The 14,973-nt window shown below is 43.8% G+C and overlaps 1 protein-coding gene across 1 annotated transcript; it reads right to left on the reverse strand.

The window, feature by feature from the left end:
- Positions 1-1,323: 1,323 nt before the first annotated feature.
- On the reverse strand, positions 1,324-13,819 carry ccdc92ba (coiled-coil domain containing 92Ba). Its single transcript, XM_047595211.1, has 4 exons — positions 13,393-13,819; positions 12,933-13,073; positions 8,753-8,800; positions 1,324-5,523 (listed from the first exon to the last, which is right to left on the reverse strand). The coding sequence occupies exons 2-4, from the start codon at positions 13,063-13,065 to the stop codon at positions 4,793-4,795; spliced, it is 912 nt and encodes a 303-aa protein (XP_047451167.1). The 5' UTR covers positions 13,066-13,073; positions 13,393-13,819; the 3' UTR covers positions 1,324-4,792.
- Between the last annotated feature and the right edge of the window lie 1,154 nt (positions 13,820-14,973).

Below are 14,973 nucleotides of genomic sequence, written 5' to 3' on the forward strand. Positions count from 1 at the left end.
AAGGCCTGTGCAAAACCATGACAAAGTCAGTGTCTCCTTACACACGTTGCACAAAGGCTGTAGGGTGATTGTAAACCTGATGTATGGTGACATAAGTTAAGGATTTTGTGACATTAAAAGCAATTTCCCCACTGCAGACCAAATAAATGTTTTCTAATTTTAAAACAGAGCAAAGGAAGGCAGTGTCCATCAATTAGGAAACACAACACCCTCTGTTAAATTAACCAGACTGATGCTTGCACACTGGATTAAATCAATATTTTTATAAGAGACTGACAGATCTAGGTGTTAAGTGTTTTTATGTTATTATTATTGTTTTGCCCACAGTGACAACCGACCTTAAAGACAGTTTTACAATTTCTGCATGACACATGTGTTGGATATATATACATGAAGATCTGAAATGTGAAAGCTGTAAATAGTCCCATCCTGTGGAGGGCAGTAACAGCGTAACAGCTGACAGCAATCTCTGAAGAAGAAGAATCTCTACAGGTCTTAAAAATACATTTAGACAAAGGGGCCCTCTTCAAAACAGACCCAAAGATAAGGATTATTTAGTAATCCCACTTTATACACCTCATTTTATACAGTGGCTGAAACCTGGCTGAAATTATAAACATTTAATATTTTAGAGGGCCAATCAGATAATTGAACCTGAAAGGATGCAGTAGATGTATTGCTTGTAATATTGATTGGTATAACTAGATTTTATAGTAGATAAAATTAGTCATATCATCCAATATTCAGTGGCTCTAGGTGAAATACTGTTTCTAATATTGCCATAATCACACTTTTATTTTGTGAGCTTGTTTCTACAAAGAGCAAAACAATATTTTTTTTTAGCATGAAATCTCATCTTTGCCTCCAAGAGTCCAAAACTCTTACTAGGATCTGTGTAAAATTATTCTGCACATTTTTACAATAGTTTTTGTACCACATTTTCACAGTTTACTTTAAAAAAAAATCTACTGTCTATTAATCACATGTATTTCAATCTTATAATACATACTGTAGCCTTTCATGAGCACACACTCAGTTAAATATATGTGTTCGGACACTGACAGTCTTTGTGGTTTTCGTGGTTCAGCCATGGCATGTGATGTGGAAGTTGCATTTACACAATGAATATAGGCATGGTGTATAAAAATGGCTGCTCAAAGCTGCACTTTAAGCCCGTTTTCATAATATAACAAAACAGATAAAATATATTAAATGTATGTTCCTATATAAGACTCAAACCACATGGACTTTGTGAGTACATAAATTTTCCTGCGCTTCATTCCTGTGAAATAATTTAATCTCAGAAACAAACCAAACAGCCGATTAGACAATCCTCCATTTTATTCCAGTTATGTGTACAGTAGATCGCAGTAGGAAGCTAACACAGTATATGCGGTAATCAGTCATTAGCTTACGCTCACGCTCGCAAACCAAAGCCACACACCAACCCGGAGCAACGTCCATATGCTTTCCATGTTTGGTACCACACTGCATTATTGCTAGAAACCACATGACATGTCAAACAAGAGTTGCCACATAGAGTCCGGGGAAATGTTTCTCTAAGATGCAAAAAGAACTCAAACCAGGACTGGAAAAATGGAAGACGTTCTCTTGTAGGTGTGAGTCTATTATTGTCACTTTTGAAAGTAGCCAAGTTTGTATGATGCGAGATGCACTAAAATGTAGAAAACTGAAACAAGGTGGTAAAGATTTACTCAATCTAGCTGAAATAGAAAGACATCTTCGTTAAGGCGTCACACCGTTCGTCTTCATGTTTATTTTAGCGCCGATGCCTCTTTGGCAGTTTCCCTCAAAGCGGTTGCGCACATCAGCCAGTCTTTTGATCATTTGTCAAACAAATTACCATAAATAAAAGTTCATCTACTGTATGTTAAAGGATGTTAAACTGATTGATTATGGACGGTGGATGGAGAGTTTAATCCACCAGCTGCTGCTTCATTTTGCAGCAGGAGGAGGAGTGATGAAGGCTAACAGTCTAAAGTTGAGGTTTCCTGTTGGAGGGGGAACAAAAACTGTCTCATAAAACCCAAGGAAGAATAGTGCACACAGTCATGCTAATGGCTTACCAGCTAAGAGGCGAACAAAAGCCCTCGTCACGTTTGCATTTTTGCCCAAAGACAAGTTCATCTTCATCCAGACAGTCCCGGGCGGCGGCATAATAAAATGCCCATTTGCTCGATGCTGCCTCACATGCAGCTTTTCTTTGAATCCTTTACACGGATTTGCCTCTAATAAACTGTAGCATAACAATAAGTGACAATCAAAACTGTAAAATGAAACAATCCGTCGGGCGGTTCAGAAAAATACCAAGCAAAACATAGTCCAACGATTACAAAAGTTAAACAATCATAAAATCTATTTTAAACGCCTCAAGTGTCCCTAAACCGGCTGACAAGACCCTACTGATAGTATATAAATATATTGATATATTGCTTTATTGGTGACATACTCCTAAAACATAATGCTAGAGTAGCTGTGGAAGGCAAGAAAAGCCTCACAGCAACTAACCACTATTGAAGAAGGCTCACGTCAAAGGTACCGACTGCAGTCACTGATGCTCAGTTAAGTCATGGCTCAAGTAACGACCGACTCACACAGCTTTGAATAAAACACAGAGGTTGACGCACAGAAAACTTTTCTTATGCCAAAAGGACTTGTTTTCACGCTGCTTCTTTGCATTTCTTACATCCTCCATCATAAGGCAATAATTACAGTGGGGTCTAGAATGGACAACAATGAATTCATAATGGGAACCGGTTAAACAAGGAAATAGCATAAAAGCTGTTTCCTGCTTTAAAATCAGTTGAAGTTTTAATTTGATCTTTCTTTTTCTGTTTCCTTCTTCTTGTTACACTAGACGCCACCACGTGCATGTGTTTTGATAACTTGCCTTTGTGTCCTTCACAGTAAGGTCACCCTCTTTGTGTCGTAAAATATCTTCTTTAAATACGTGCGTAGGTCGAAGATGTACCAAAATCCTACAGTTAGGTTTTTATTTGTCCATGGTTTGTTTTTCCTGAGGTGAAATCAAACCCCCAACACGACAACCTCGAACACAAACAAGTTGTAGTGGTAGCGGCCGTCTTTGTGTGTGTGTGAGTGTGTGTGTGCGCGTGTGTTCAGTACACAAACCACACCTGAGTAAAATGTGGTCCAACGAGTCGGAACTGATTATCACCTGAATGTGGCCTGCTCGTACAAAGCAGTCACTGCAAAGGAAGTCAGAGTATCCTTTTAGTAAAACAGACGGTGTGGTTTGTGCGTGGCTGGCTGGCTGGCTGGCTGGCTAACGCCGCTGCTGTCCGACTCCACATAAGACAGGCACTGATAAAAGTTGGTTTTCATCTTTGCGGAAACAATTTACAGCTGATTTAATAGTTTTAAATCGAATGTAGCATGAGAAGGCGCGACGCTTTTCACTGATAATTTAAGTGATATGTATGTTTTATTTTTAAAGAGGTGCCTTAATAAATGAATAAGTTAGAGGACGATGCCGTGTGACCTTACAGTATATTACATCATGGACATCCAAGGAATAAATGTAGATTCTGAATCTATTGGTTAATTAATAGACCGGTTTCATAGCAGACATTTTGACAAGTGTCGAAAGTCACAATTAACAGCATAGTGTGCTGTATTTAATTTACACTACTTTTGTTTGGATTCTAAAATATTGGTGTAAATTTGCCTTAAAAAAAATAATTAAAAAAAAGCTCCATTGCATGAACGCTGCTTTTAGCTAAATTCTATGAGAAAATGATAGCTGCAGCTATGAGTCATGCAAAATGAGGACAATGACGAATCGGAAAACTGAGACTGCTGCTTCTTAACGAAAGAGTGAGCAAAGGGCCTCCAAGAAGAAGCCAAATGGGTACTGGATACAGCTGCACCCATACGATCTGATATGTTCTATGTTGAATATAATCTGCCGTGAAAAAGGTCTACTTCACCAAAGAAACGTAATTATTGTTCCTGGAGTCAGTTAGAAACCTGATCAGCACGTTTCCCCTTAAAGATTTACTGTAGCACTGGTCTCTTTTGTTTATTTTAGGCGTTTAAAATGTTAACGCGAGGGGAAACTGGTTGACGAATAATGCGATCTCTAACGCAACCGTGTTGTGTTCGGCGGTCGTGGGTTTAAAGAAATCCGAATTTCAGGTAACCGTTTCTAAGCTCATCAAAGTGAGTGAAATGCACTTTTTTCTCCAATCTCCAATCGCTTCTTAGGTCAGGCTTTTCCAATCATTTTTTTCAGAAGCGCCCACCACTTCAGACATTTTCAGCTGTTACTCGGTTAGAGGACACACAAACGTTTGGCCACATGGAGGAGTCTGCGGGTGGGGTGGGGGGTGGGGGTGTCTGTGTGTGTGGGGGGTGGGGGTGTTTGGCCTTGAAAGGTCACAGTTGGCTGGGTCGCACAACCGCGCATGGAGTCCTCTTTAAATGGCGGCTACCGTGGTCAAACACATCGTCGCCATAAATCAAGAAGGGGCTACTTTAAAACAAGGCCCCCGCAGTACACAGAGCATTAGACAGCAGTGTAAACAGATCCTTCTCATTTCTGACTTAAAGTGACACTAACTGACGGTGGCTTTGCACATTATCTAAGGTTATATCAAAGTCCATATATAAAAAGTGTCTATAGTAAGTGTGATATAATTAAATAGCTAAAACCAGCCGCAGTATCAATTCAGTCAAGGTGCAGAACAACAGCATTAACAGCCTGACAGGAGATAATGATACAGTTTTTAAACTGATGTCACAGTATTTCCTAATCTGCCTTGGTCTCAGCAGCAGGGGGAGCTGCAGCTGAAGACATCAGTCTGGCAGCTTCATCCTGGGGCTCCACCGGCCCCTCCCCACCTCCCTCCTCCTCCTCCCCGTCCTCGTCTTCCTTCTCCAGGCCCGGCGGAGGTTGTCTCTGTGCCACGGCGTGCCTGGAGCGGGCCCTGTGCCTTCGGGGGTGGAGGAAGAGAGCGGGGTCCGGCATAGCTGTGGGCTCAGCAGGGCCCATCACCTTCTCTATCGGCACACACTCTCGGGCGCGCTCCACCCTCGAGGCTGCCCGGACGCTCTTACGCTTGGGTTTGACCACGGGAGAGGAAGGGCAGGCCCCTGAAAGCGCATGCGGAGAAGCGGCGTTCTGCTCGGCAACGTACTGGGCCCCCTGACCGCTGGCCCTGGCGAGGAGTCCGTGCCTCTGCTGCATCCGCTGGTGGTGCAGTTTCTGCCTGGCGGCGTGCAGCTGGAAGGAGAGGTACGCCGCCGCCTCCGTTTGCTTCTGCAGCTCCGTGTTGAGGATGGTCGAACAGTGACTGCGGCGCTTAAGCTCCTCGAGAAAGTGCCGCTCCTTTTCTTTGAGATTGGCCCTGAGGGCTCCGACCAAAGACCCCTTGTGAACCAGCTCCTTACGTAGCTCTCCTAAGGTGCACTCCCGATCCGCAAGGCGGTTTTCCACCTCCCGACAGCGGGCCTCCAACAGCTCTTCTTCCTCCTGCAATTCTGACACACAGAAAGAACAGAATTTAGTTTTTCCACATGTATATGCTCTAAAACATGGGTATTCAACGTTTTTCAGGCCAAGGACCCCAAACTGATTGAGAGATTGAGTAGGGACCCCCTACCTACTATATGTGTTATATATTAAAGTCGGCCTAGTGCTATTTATAAATATACATCATTATTATCATCTTTTATTTAATATTAGGCTATCCCTCATCTGTTTACTAAAATATATTGGGTTCATGTTAATGTGCAAATAAAGAAATTTAAATTTGTGGTGGAAATATACATAGTAATAAAAAAACGAATCAACCAAAATCAACCCTCCCTGCAGTACCTCCGCAGAGCCCCTAGGGGTCACAGTCCCCTTGTTGAACACCTATGCTCTAAATAGGTGTCATAGGATATATATACTATGTACAGGATTTAACTATACGCAAATTAATTTATGACCAGAGATGAACAGAACTGATCATCCAGATGTAATTAACAAATCATCCTGACTTATTAAAAACGTTTGGATGAGGATAATCCTCCACCTAGAAGATGATATAGAGGCTTTAAAGCTGGTTCAGGCTGTTGATGGACATAACACACACACGTGGGAAGACTAATCTCCACCCCCTAACGAGCAGGCTGCATTACTGTGGAAGTGATCATGATTTTAGGATTTCCTTGAAGCATGTATGTGAAGCATTGGGAGGTAACATGTGTGGACTTGGCTAGGAATCCCAGAATGCATTTCATGGTTGCTGATGTTACAAATACAGAATGACCGTCCTACGTCCTCATGTCCTCCAGAGTCTATACTTAGACTTAGACTTAGAATTTAATCTGTCAAGTCCAAACTACCAAGAATTTAACTCCGACATTCGCGTACTACAGATAATCGCAAGGCTAACACACAGAGACAAACAACTGTTCGCACTCACGCTCACATCTACGGTCAATCAATCAGTCACCAATAAGACAAACGAACATGTCTTTGGAGGGGTGAGGAAACCAGAGTACCAGCAGACACAGGGGGAACATGTAAATTCCAGAAAGGCCAGAGCTGGACTCGAACTCGGACCTTCTCGCTGGGAGGCATCAGCACTAACCACAGAGCCCGTTATAAATAAATTAATTGGCAAAAAAATGATATTCCTAGCGCGTCTGGCGTGTCCTCCTCTCATTATCAGCTTGAGCTGTTCTGGTGACTCATTACATAAATGAGTCTTTGTTTCTGGCACAATAAACCCCGGAAATTGGCTTTTCATCACAGCCAATTAGTGCTGAGCTTGCAGATCTTCTAATATTTAAAGACTTAAATAATGAATCAAGCATTAAAAGTCAAATAAAACTGTAGACTGCATTCGTTTTGTTGTTAATTGCTTTGTCCATATCCAGGATAGCGCTGAAACTACCCCGCTGTTTGTTATTTTTAATATCAGCCTTTTCCTCCGCTGTCAGCTCTCTGTCATCCGAGAGCCCGGCTGCCAGCTCTGACTGATGCTCAGCATTTATGTGCAGTGAGCGGCGTAAAGACAGGAAGAGGGAAAACACGCAGCGCGGATCATTCAGAGAGGATTTTTAGAGTTAAAACCATGCAGTGTTTACGCTCTAGCGCCGTCAACGCTGCACCATGAACCTTTGTATATTCTCCAGTAAAAAAAAGAAGCAGGCCCCTCGCGATTCACTGCAGAAAAGAAAACGATTCTAGCAGCGACAGAGCACGACTCCCAACGGAGCTGCGAAAAACTTAGAGCCTGAAGGCCAAGCAGAACCTCTCCGCCAAGGTCAGGATTAACACGTTATCCTGCTTATTGTTCCTTCTCTCTCTCTCTGTGTTTTGCCTCCATAGACAACCTTTGTGCTCTTTCATTCCTGTGAAATTCCCCGGAGAAGAGGGAGCTATTGGTGAAAAGCCCCGAGTCAGGGCAGTAACCTCCGGGCGAACCGGAGATTACATCCACAGAGGCTGGCACCGACCCTTCTGCCCCTAGTCTGGCTTCATGAGCAGGAGAATCCTACTGGGATGTAAATCCTGGAGGTGAAACTGTATCAAAGCTTGGTATTCATATTAGGCTCTAGTGTAACAAACTGAAGAAGTCTTTGTTTATGAGAGTGAAGCTGTTGCATCTGATTACTTCATGCCCTCCATTTGCCGTATTTCGCATTTTAATCTGATATTCTTTTACCCCTTTTGTTCTCTCTGTGGGCCGATGTGTATCAGGTTTTCTGTCGCCCATCACCGCACCCGGGTTGAGCTCATACGCTAACTATAGACTACTTAATGCGATCTTCGCATCCGTCCGCAGCCCTCTCCCCTCCCGCGCTGTCTGCATCTGACCGCATTCTGCCGCCTTGTCTTTTTCCTTAATCGCCCTGCCTCCCTTTACCTCTCCCCCTTCCTCCACCTCTTCCTCTCTCTTTTCCTACATCTCTCTCGTTATCAGCAAAGTCTGTAAGTGGACACCCCCACCGGGACCTCGAGGAAAAACGAGAGCAGGGGAAGAAAGAAAGAAAGAAAGAAAGAAGGATGGATCAATTTGTCGGGCTGGGAGGAGCACGGAGGGGCTTGTTATTGATGGATCGGGGGGGAAAACCTGGAAAAGGAGATGGGATCTAATGGCTGAGTAATGCAGCCAAGCACAACACCCCCCCCCCTCCTAACTCCCTACAAGCACACGCAACATTTCGACTGATCTTTCTCCAGCGCGTCTCTAATCTGAAATGACAAAATGGTGCCTGACTCCGCATCTGAAACGGCCATCAGTCTAAAATGCCCCGGCACGTTTTTCCAGCTGCATCCTCCACGTAGGTGTTTTCACGCAGGAATATTGCGTGAAAAAAAACATAAAAAAACAACACATGCACCTTGCACCCATGATCGGGCCTGTGTGCGTCGCATGAGACTGCCCCACCGAGTCTGAGATGAGATGATGGAGTGAGAGATACGGAGGCGTGGGTGAGAAGGAGGAGGAGGAGGAGGAGGAGGAGGGCTGACAGAGATCCGTCCCCTGGGGGATGGGAGGGTGGACGGTGGAGGGATGCAGGCGCAGAGAGATGCTCGGTCCGGGGGGGTTGAGGTTGAGTGCGGTGAGGACAAACTAGATCAGAGAGATGTAAACACTGTCTTTGTGTCTCCAAAACGACGGAGGACAAGAAAATATGTAGGAGGCCCAAATACAGCCGGACAAAGACGGAGAGGGTTTTAATGAATCTCAGTTTTTTTTTTTTGACGTACCTATTTGGCTTCTTCCTGGAGGCTTCACCTTCAGTTCGCTTGTCAACTCTGGAAAACACACAAAAAAAGGAGGCGTTAATGAGCGGGAGATCATACAGTTAGAGGTTAAATATAGACGGCGTCTTATTAAGGCTTCGCTCTGACGGTTCTTCTGTTTGCGGGCGCCGGTTAACATAACAGATGCTCGCTGCAGTTTTCTAGCACATTTTCAGAGCACCCCGTGCATAATTTATGAAACAAAATCTGAAACTTTACATCAAAGACTGCGTTCCAGAGACACGATGTCCTGCTACAGACTGGAACAATAAAATATGTCTTTATTGTAGCTACATTAGCATCCGTGAGCCCTTCCTCCTGAAATCAATATGCATATAAATACAAACTAATGGCTAGGCAATCTTGGTCCGGGAGGGGGGGGGGTGCAAATGAAACAAAGAGAAAGAGCTGAACAAACTGCTCGGCGCTTATTGATGTAAAGATATCTGATGACGCCGAATGGCACACGTGCTGCTTGCCTCCTGTAAATCTGTTTGCCTCCTGCGGACGGCTTTCACATCTATTTTACTTGCGGCGTAGGCTTGCCTGTCTGAATTCTGGGCGACAAAGCTGTTTAAATCAAAGACGTTCTCATTTTACCGTTAGCAGAGTGGGAAGCGGTGGCACAGATGTGACATTATATGCTATTACTTGTCGGACGTTGACATTTTTAGATGGATCAGTCAGAGGTTGTTTTTCTATCGGGAGACGGCGCATTCAGGCTGGTAATTGGTGTTCAGTCATTTGTGGCATTAGACTCCATTTCAGCAGACTGACGCGTGGGCAGGCGGCTGGCGGGGTCTGGCCTGTCAGTTATCCTGACGGTCACTCAGAGTCGCCCGGCGGCGGGGGCAGGGAAATCTCTGACATTCAGCTTATTCAGCTCTCACATCAGCACAGTGAAAGCGAGGTGGGGGGGTTGCGTAGATTTGATTCATTCTCACAACTTAGAAACGTATCAGTCGCACAGTTTTAAAATCCGTGAGTCTCCACTAAACTACGCGCACTGACATTTTCAGCTGCTGCTCATTTAAGTTCATAAGCAAAACTGGGTGTGACAATCAAGTTGTGAGCGCTGAAGGTTGTTGTCTTAAAGGAACATCTGCAGTGAACGACGACGGCGGTTCAGATTAATATCTAGACACGCGCATGGCCTTCTCCTCCTCTTGCTCTCTGTGTCACACCCTTTCTGCTTCCCTCTGCAGTCAGCACAACACGCCCACCCGTGCAGCTGGCATGAAGAGAGAAAGACGAGAAGGGGGCGGGAAAAGGGAGGAAGAAGAAGACAGCAGAAGAGGAAGAAGGAGAGGAAAGGAAGGCGTGAAGGGGAGAATACGAGAGAAAAACAAACTCTGGCTCAAAGTGCAACGGGCGAATGCATGACTTTTTACCGTCACCGCCAGAAGCATGAATTCATTAATTTAAACTGAACGTCGGCTACATTTCTTAAAACAAAAGTCAAGAAATGAAAACGAGGAGCATCCAGCGTACGTAACGCTACGTAGGTCAGGCTTATCTCCTGCAGCCAAACTGAGCATTCAAGGTTTTTTTCTGTTTTTTTTATTTGATTCAACCTTGAATGTTGCACAGATGCCGTGAAGGGCAAAACACACACACACAGACACACAAACACACACACACACAAACACGCAACTGATTTCTTCTTCGGCAACACATCATATCAGGGAAAACCAGACGGCAAAAATTGATTTAATGCCTTTATGCTGATGAGAAAACTCCCTGAAGAGGTCAGGAGTACAAAGGCAGGACTAATATGCGCGGCAGCATCATCAGCTCAACCTTGTTGTACCCTTCCAGGATAAATATTTGAGAGCTGGCGGGGGAACAACCATCACACCTGCTAACTGCATTAGCCTCTCCACCTCCAGCTCTACAGCCACTACTCTGATTGCTCGTCGCGTCTTTTATGTTTCTGCATCAAAAACTGTGCGTTTGGAAACACTAAAAGTTGTACAAGTTGTCCGATGCATGAAATGAGCAATATTCGATGATGTTCGTGATAGCTGCCAGGTGTTAAGTACAGGATTTTAATTAGTTTTTGGGGGATATAAAAATGTAATTTCACCGTGGCTGTTTCAGTTAAGTTGGGCTCAGGCCACAGGAGCTTCAGGAACGAATTCACCCCTCCTGAGAAATCAGGTCCAGCCGTTGCTCGGCGCCGAGGTTCGGCTCAGATTATTTAGTGATGTTGATGATTAAAGATCCCCTCTGAAACCCCTTGAATTGATTGCGCACCCATTCATCCCCAATCTCCAGACTAATATCAGATTATCTACACAGAGACGGAGCTACCTGCTTTCAAAACTGTCAGGATTTTGAAGCTCCCGCACCCACAGCCGAGCCTGAATTAGCTCCAAACGTTTGAACGATAAGCAGCAAAAACAAACGAAAAAAAAAGACAGCTCCCACCAGAATAGACTGGAAACGGCATGCACTAGTGACCATTTGATCTTACTCTGCATCAGAAACACATTTGCCAGGGGGAAACTTAATTTATGGCGGCTCTTCCACTCCAGCACGAGAAAACCACAAGCAGTTTTGAAGATGTTCATCTAGATGGAGTTGTGCGAGTGTGGCGCAATAATGTCCCAGAGCATGCAATCACTCAGAAACCTCAGAGGAATGTGGAAATTAAAGGCTGAGCTATGGGCGGGAAAAAAAAATAAAATAAAAATATGGAAAGCAGAGTCATGACACAAGCTGCTGCAGGAACATGATTTACTTGTGTACGTGAGTTCTCAGGAAAAAAAAATAAAAATGCACAGCGCGTGTTGCCCCGTTGAGAAAAAAAAGGAGTAAAAACCTCACTCATTTTTTATGAAACAAACTGTTGTTTTTGCGAGGCCGCCACTTGGACTGAAAACTATAAACAATCTGAAAGCATGCGGGCCACCATCTGCATCTGCACTGGGGGAGCCCACAGAGAGAGAAAAGGAGGGAGTTATTCTCCATCTCTTTCTGTTGGCGGTGTAACCTCCACATGCAGCTGCACTGACCAGATGTGCAGCAGAATTGCAAAACGACGAATGGGGTCGTTTTCACACTGGGTCGGAGCCAATTCTCCCACAACTCACACTAACACACACAAAAAACAATCCCCCCGCCCTGCTCTCCCCTTGTATTCGTTCACCACAATCCTCCTCATATGGATTACTAAAGCTATAAAATCTCCGGATTAACAATGATGGATATGTCTGCATATCCATCTCTCCGAGGATGAATTGTGTGTCTGCCAACAAACAGATAACCAGTGTTTTCTATTCAAAAATCTGCTCACACGCCGGCATAATGGGATTCCCATCCAGAGGGCTGGTTATTTTAGAATTACTAAGAGGTTCAGGTGAGAGGAGGGAACTGCTCCAGGGAATGGGTGAAATTAAACAGGAGCTATCCTCGCCAGACTGGTGACTCCAGTGTGCATGCGTGTACGTGTTCGTATGCATGCTTGATTAAATGGGAGGCATATCCATTAGGCCTCGGACAGGAAATGATGCAACCTACAGGAATTGAAGCATGACATCACCGTGGAGCCATTGTCTGGCAGTGACTGGTGCAGACACACGTTAGATGAACAATGGGGACTGAGCACAAACGCGAAGGAAAGTGACGACTGCTCTGCATGTAAGAGTCACAGAAGAGGTTTACGGCCATTTTCAAAGTAAAATACTAAAGTAAAAAATACAAAAAGTACAAAAATAAAAGTGCAATAATTAAAAAAGGCTTCTACTTTAAGCGCAACCTGGATAGAATTAGTGAAATATCATTTGGATTATTCTGAAGCAATAAAGTAAAAAAAAAAAGGAAGAGTGTTCTATCCAACAAGCCATTAAGCCCATTATTCAAAATCCTAGTAAATCCTTTCTCCGAGGGTCAACGAGAGGGGTCCATGCTCAGCATTTTACAGCAGCTAAAATGAAAAGCGATGCGTAAAGAAGATTAGCCAAAGGGTTCCTGAAATAATAAATCATTTACCGGCAAACCATTTAAGTATTAATCAATGAATCCCTTCAGCCATTTCACATGATTTGTCTGGTTCTGACCTAGTTAGCCGCAAGAGGTCAGGAGTCTCCTCTTCTAATTCTGGGTTCTGATAACCACATTTTGTCAGCGCGTGTCACCTCACCTGTGCACCGTTTCTGCAGCGAGAGGATCTCCAGGTGGAGGCCGTGGAGCAAAGTGAGGTGCTCCTGCCTGAGGAACACCACGCTCCTCTGCACGCTCTCTACCTGCCGAGACAGGCTGCTCTCATCACCCATGGCTGAGTCTGGAGACACAGGAGGAAAAAAGAAATCAGTGACAGGTTCTCACTCCACCAGCATCCATCTATCTTCAAGAGATGGCCTTGTTCAACTCCACATTACACCGTGAAGCTAAAACTCCAGCTGCTGAATGCAACTTCCTGGTCGTCAGCCACAAATGGAGAAGTGTATGATAGGAATTGAGGTCATGTCAGAGCTATAAATAAGGCATTGCTGACCAGAGAAATCAACAGAAATGGAAGAAAAAAACATGAGACTTTTGTTAAGACTCAATCACGGATACGTCACAGACATGCTCTGCGCTAGATAAAAGTCTCTGCCTACCTTTAAATGGATGTCAAGTAGCGAAATTTAAGAAGTGTGACGTGCAGGCGTTATAAAAACGTCCTCCGATCCGCGCATGCTGGCCTCCAGTGGTGCTGGTCCAAATCCTGACGCTGGCTGCCGCATTCACCCAAAGACATCTTATCTGAGGCGTTAAAGTGCTTCTCGGCAGCATGTGACGCCGTTTGGATCGAGGAGGACGAGGCTGGATGGCTGCGTAAAAATGCAAAACCGCCGCCGTGCATGGCACCGCGGTCCGCTGACGAAAACCGCTCCTCGTCGACCATCAGCTGGTTTTCAAAAATCCATCGACGTGAAAGTGCGCAGTCCGTTTTTTTTACTTATTTATTTATTTATTTTTTTTTAACGTGCGCACATCTCACATCTCACTCCTCGCCCACCGGCGGAGACACCAAGCTGCGCGAGCGAACGATGAGCTAGCACCGATCGAACCGAACATTACCGACCAGTGATCAGCAATGGAGAGAGACACATCACGGTGAGCGAGCTGCTGGAGGGAGCGACCCATACGTGCACGTCGGCCGGAGAGGATCGACCCAGAGGCCAGAGAGAAACACAAAACTTTATTTAAAAAAGTCACAGCCAAGAGTGACCTGGTTGGAGCACGAAGACCTCTTCTTACTTCATGACAAGTTGTTTATTTGAGAGTCAAACGACGATTGTGATTCCAGCACCATGGACAGAGACGCGGCAGGCTGCTGCAGTGGTTCTCAACTTGCGGGTCCCGGACCTTATGAGGGTCGTTCATGAGAAATTGGTTGAAGACATAAATGTATAAATATTAAAAAGGATCGAGGTTCTAAGTTAAGTTAAGGATCTATGTTCTAGGTATAACTCATCAGTCTGTGAAATCACCCTCCCAAACCAGGCAACATATTAACATAACATAGAAATACCATTAAAATCAAGCTTTTAAGTGACAACATAAAAACACAAAGCATTTAACAGTCTCTGATAAAAAAAAAAAAAATACACGTATTTGATACTGAATAAATTGATTGGGTGAGGATGCAGTGTACAGTAATGTAAAAGTGCACATCTCTTATATGGACACACACACAGACGAAAAACAAAACACTATATAGAGATATTTTTTGCATTATATAAATACAATATTTGTATGTCTTCTTGTATGCTAAAAAGTTTGTAAATTCATTTATTTCAGTGTTAAAAATTCCAACTTTTAATCCCACTGAGACCTGAGCTTGTATTTGGTCTGCGTTTTTAATTTTTCCAAAGTATTTACAATTACTTAGACGCCTCATCTTTCAACATGAAGTAGTAGTTTATGAAAAAAAAAAATAATTAAAAAAATTATATATATATGTATATATATATACATATGTCCTCATATGCCGACACTGGGATTATTCATAATTTTTATATAATGTGTGACAAAGTATAAAACTGTTTAATACCTGCATATGGCTGAGCAAAACCAAAATTGCAAACAATGAAGTCCCAACGTCCTCTAATTTGCTATTGATAAAAGTTGTTAAATTTGCATATCCTATCAAACTAGAAACGTTAATAAGCAGAAATAAACAAGTTTTAACCTTT

The sequence above is a fragment of the Mugil cephalus genome, chromosome 9 (assembly GCF_022458985.1).
Source record: "Mugil cephalus isolate CIBA_MC_2020 chromosome 9, CIBA_Mcephalus_1.1, whole genome shotgun sequence".
Lineage (NCBI taxonomy): Eukaryota > Metazoa > Chordata > Actinopteri > Mugiliformes > Mugilidae > Mugil > Mugil cephalus.

Excerpts from the sequence above, each read along its gene's own strand:
- ccdc92ba (XM_047595211.1), bottom strand. The coding sequence starts at position 13,065 with ATGGGTGATGAGAGCAGCCTGTCTCGGCAGGTAGAGAGCGTGCAGAGG. Across the intron at positions 8,801-12,932 it reads GCTGCAGAAACGGTGCACAG|AGTTGACAAGCGAACTGAAG; the intron begins GTGAGGTGACAC and ends TGTGTTTTCCAG. Across the intron at positions 5,524-8,752 it reads TCCAGGAAGAAGCCAAATAG|AATTGCAGGAGGAAGAAGAG; the intron begins GTACGTCAAAAA and ends TCTGTGTGTCAG.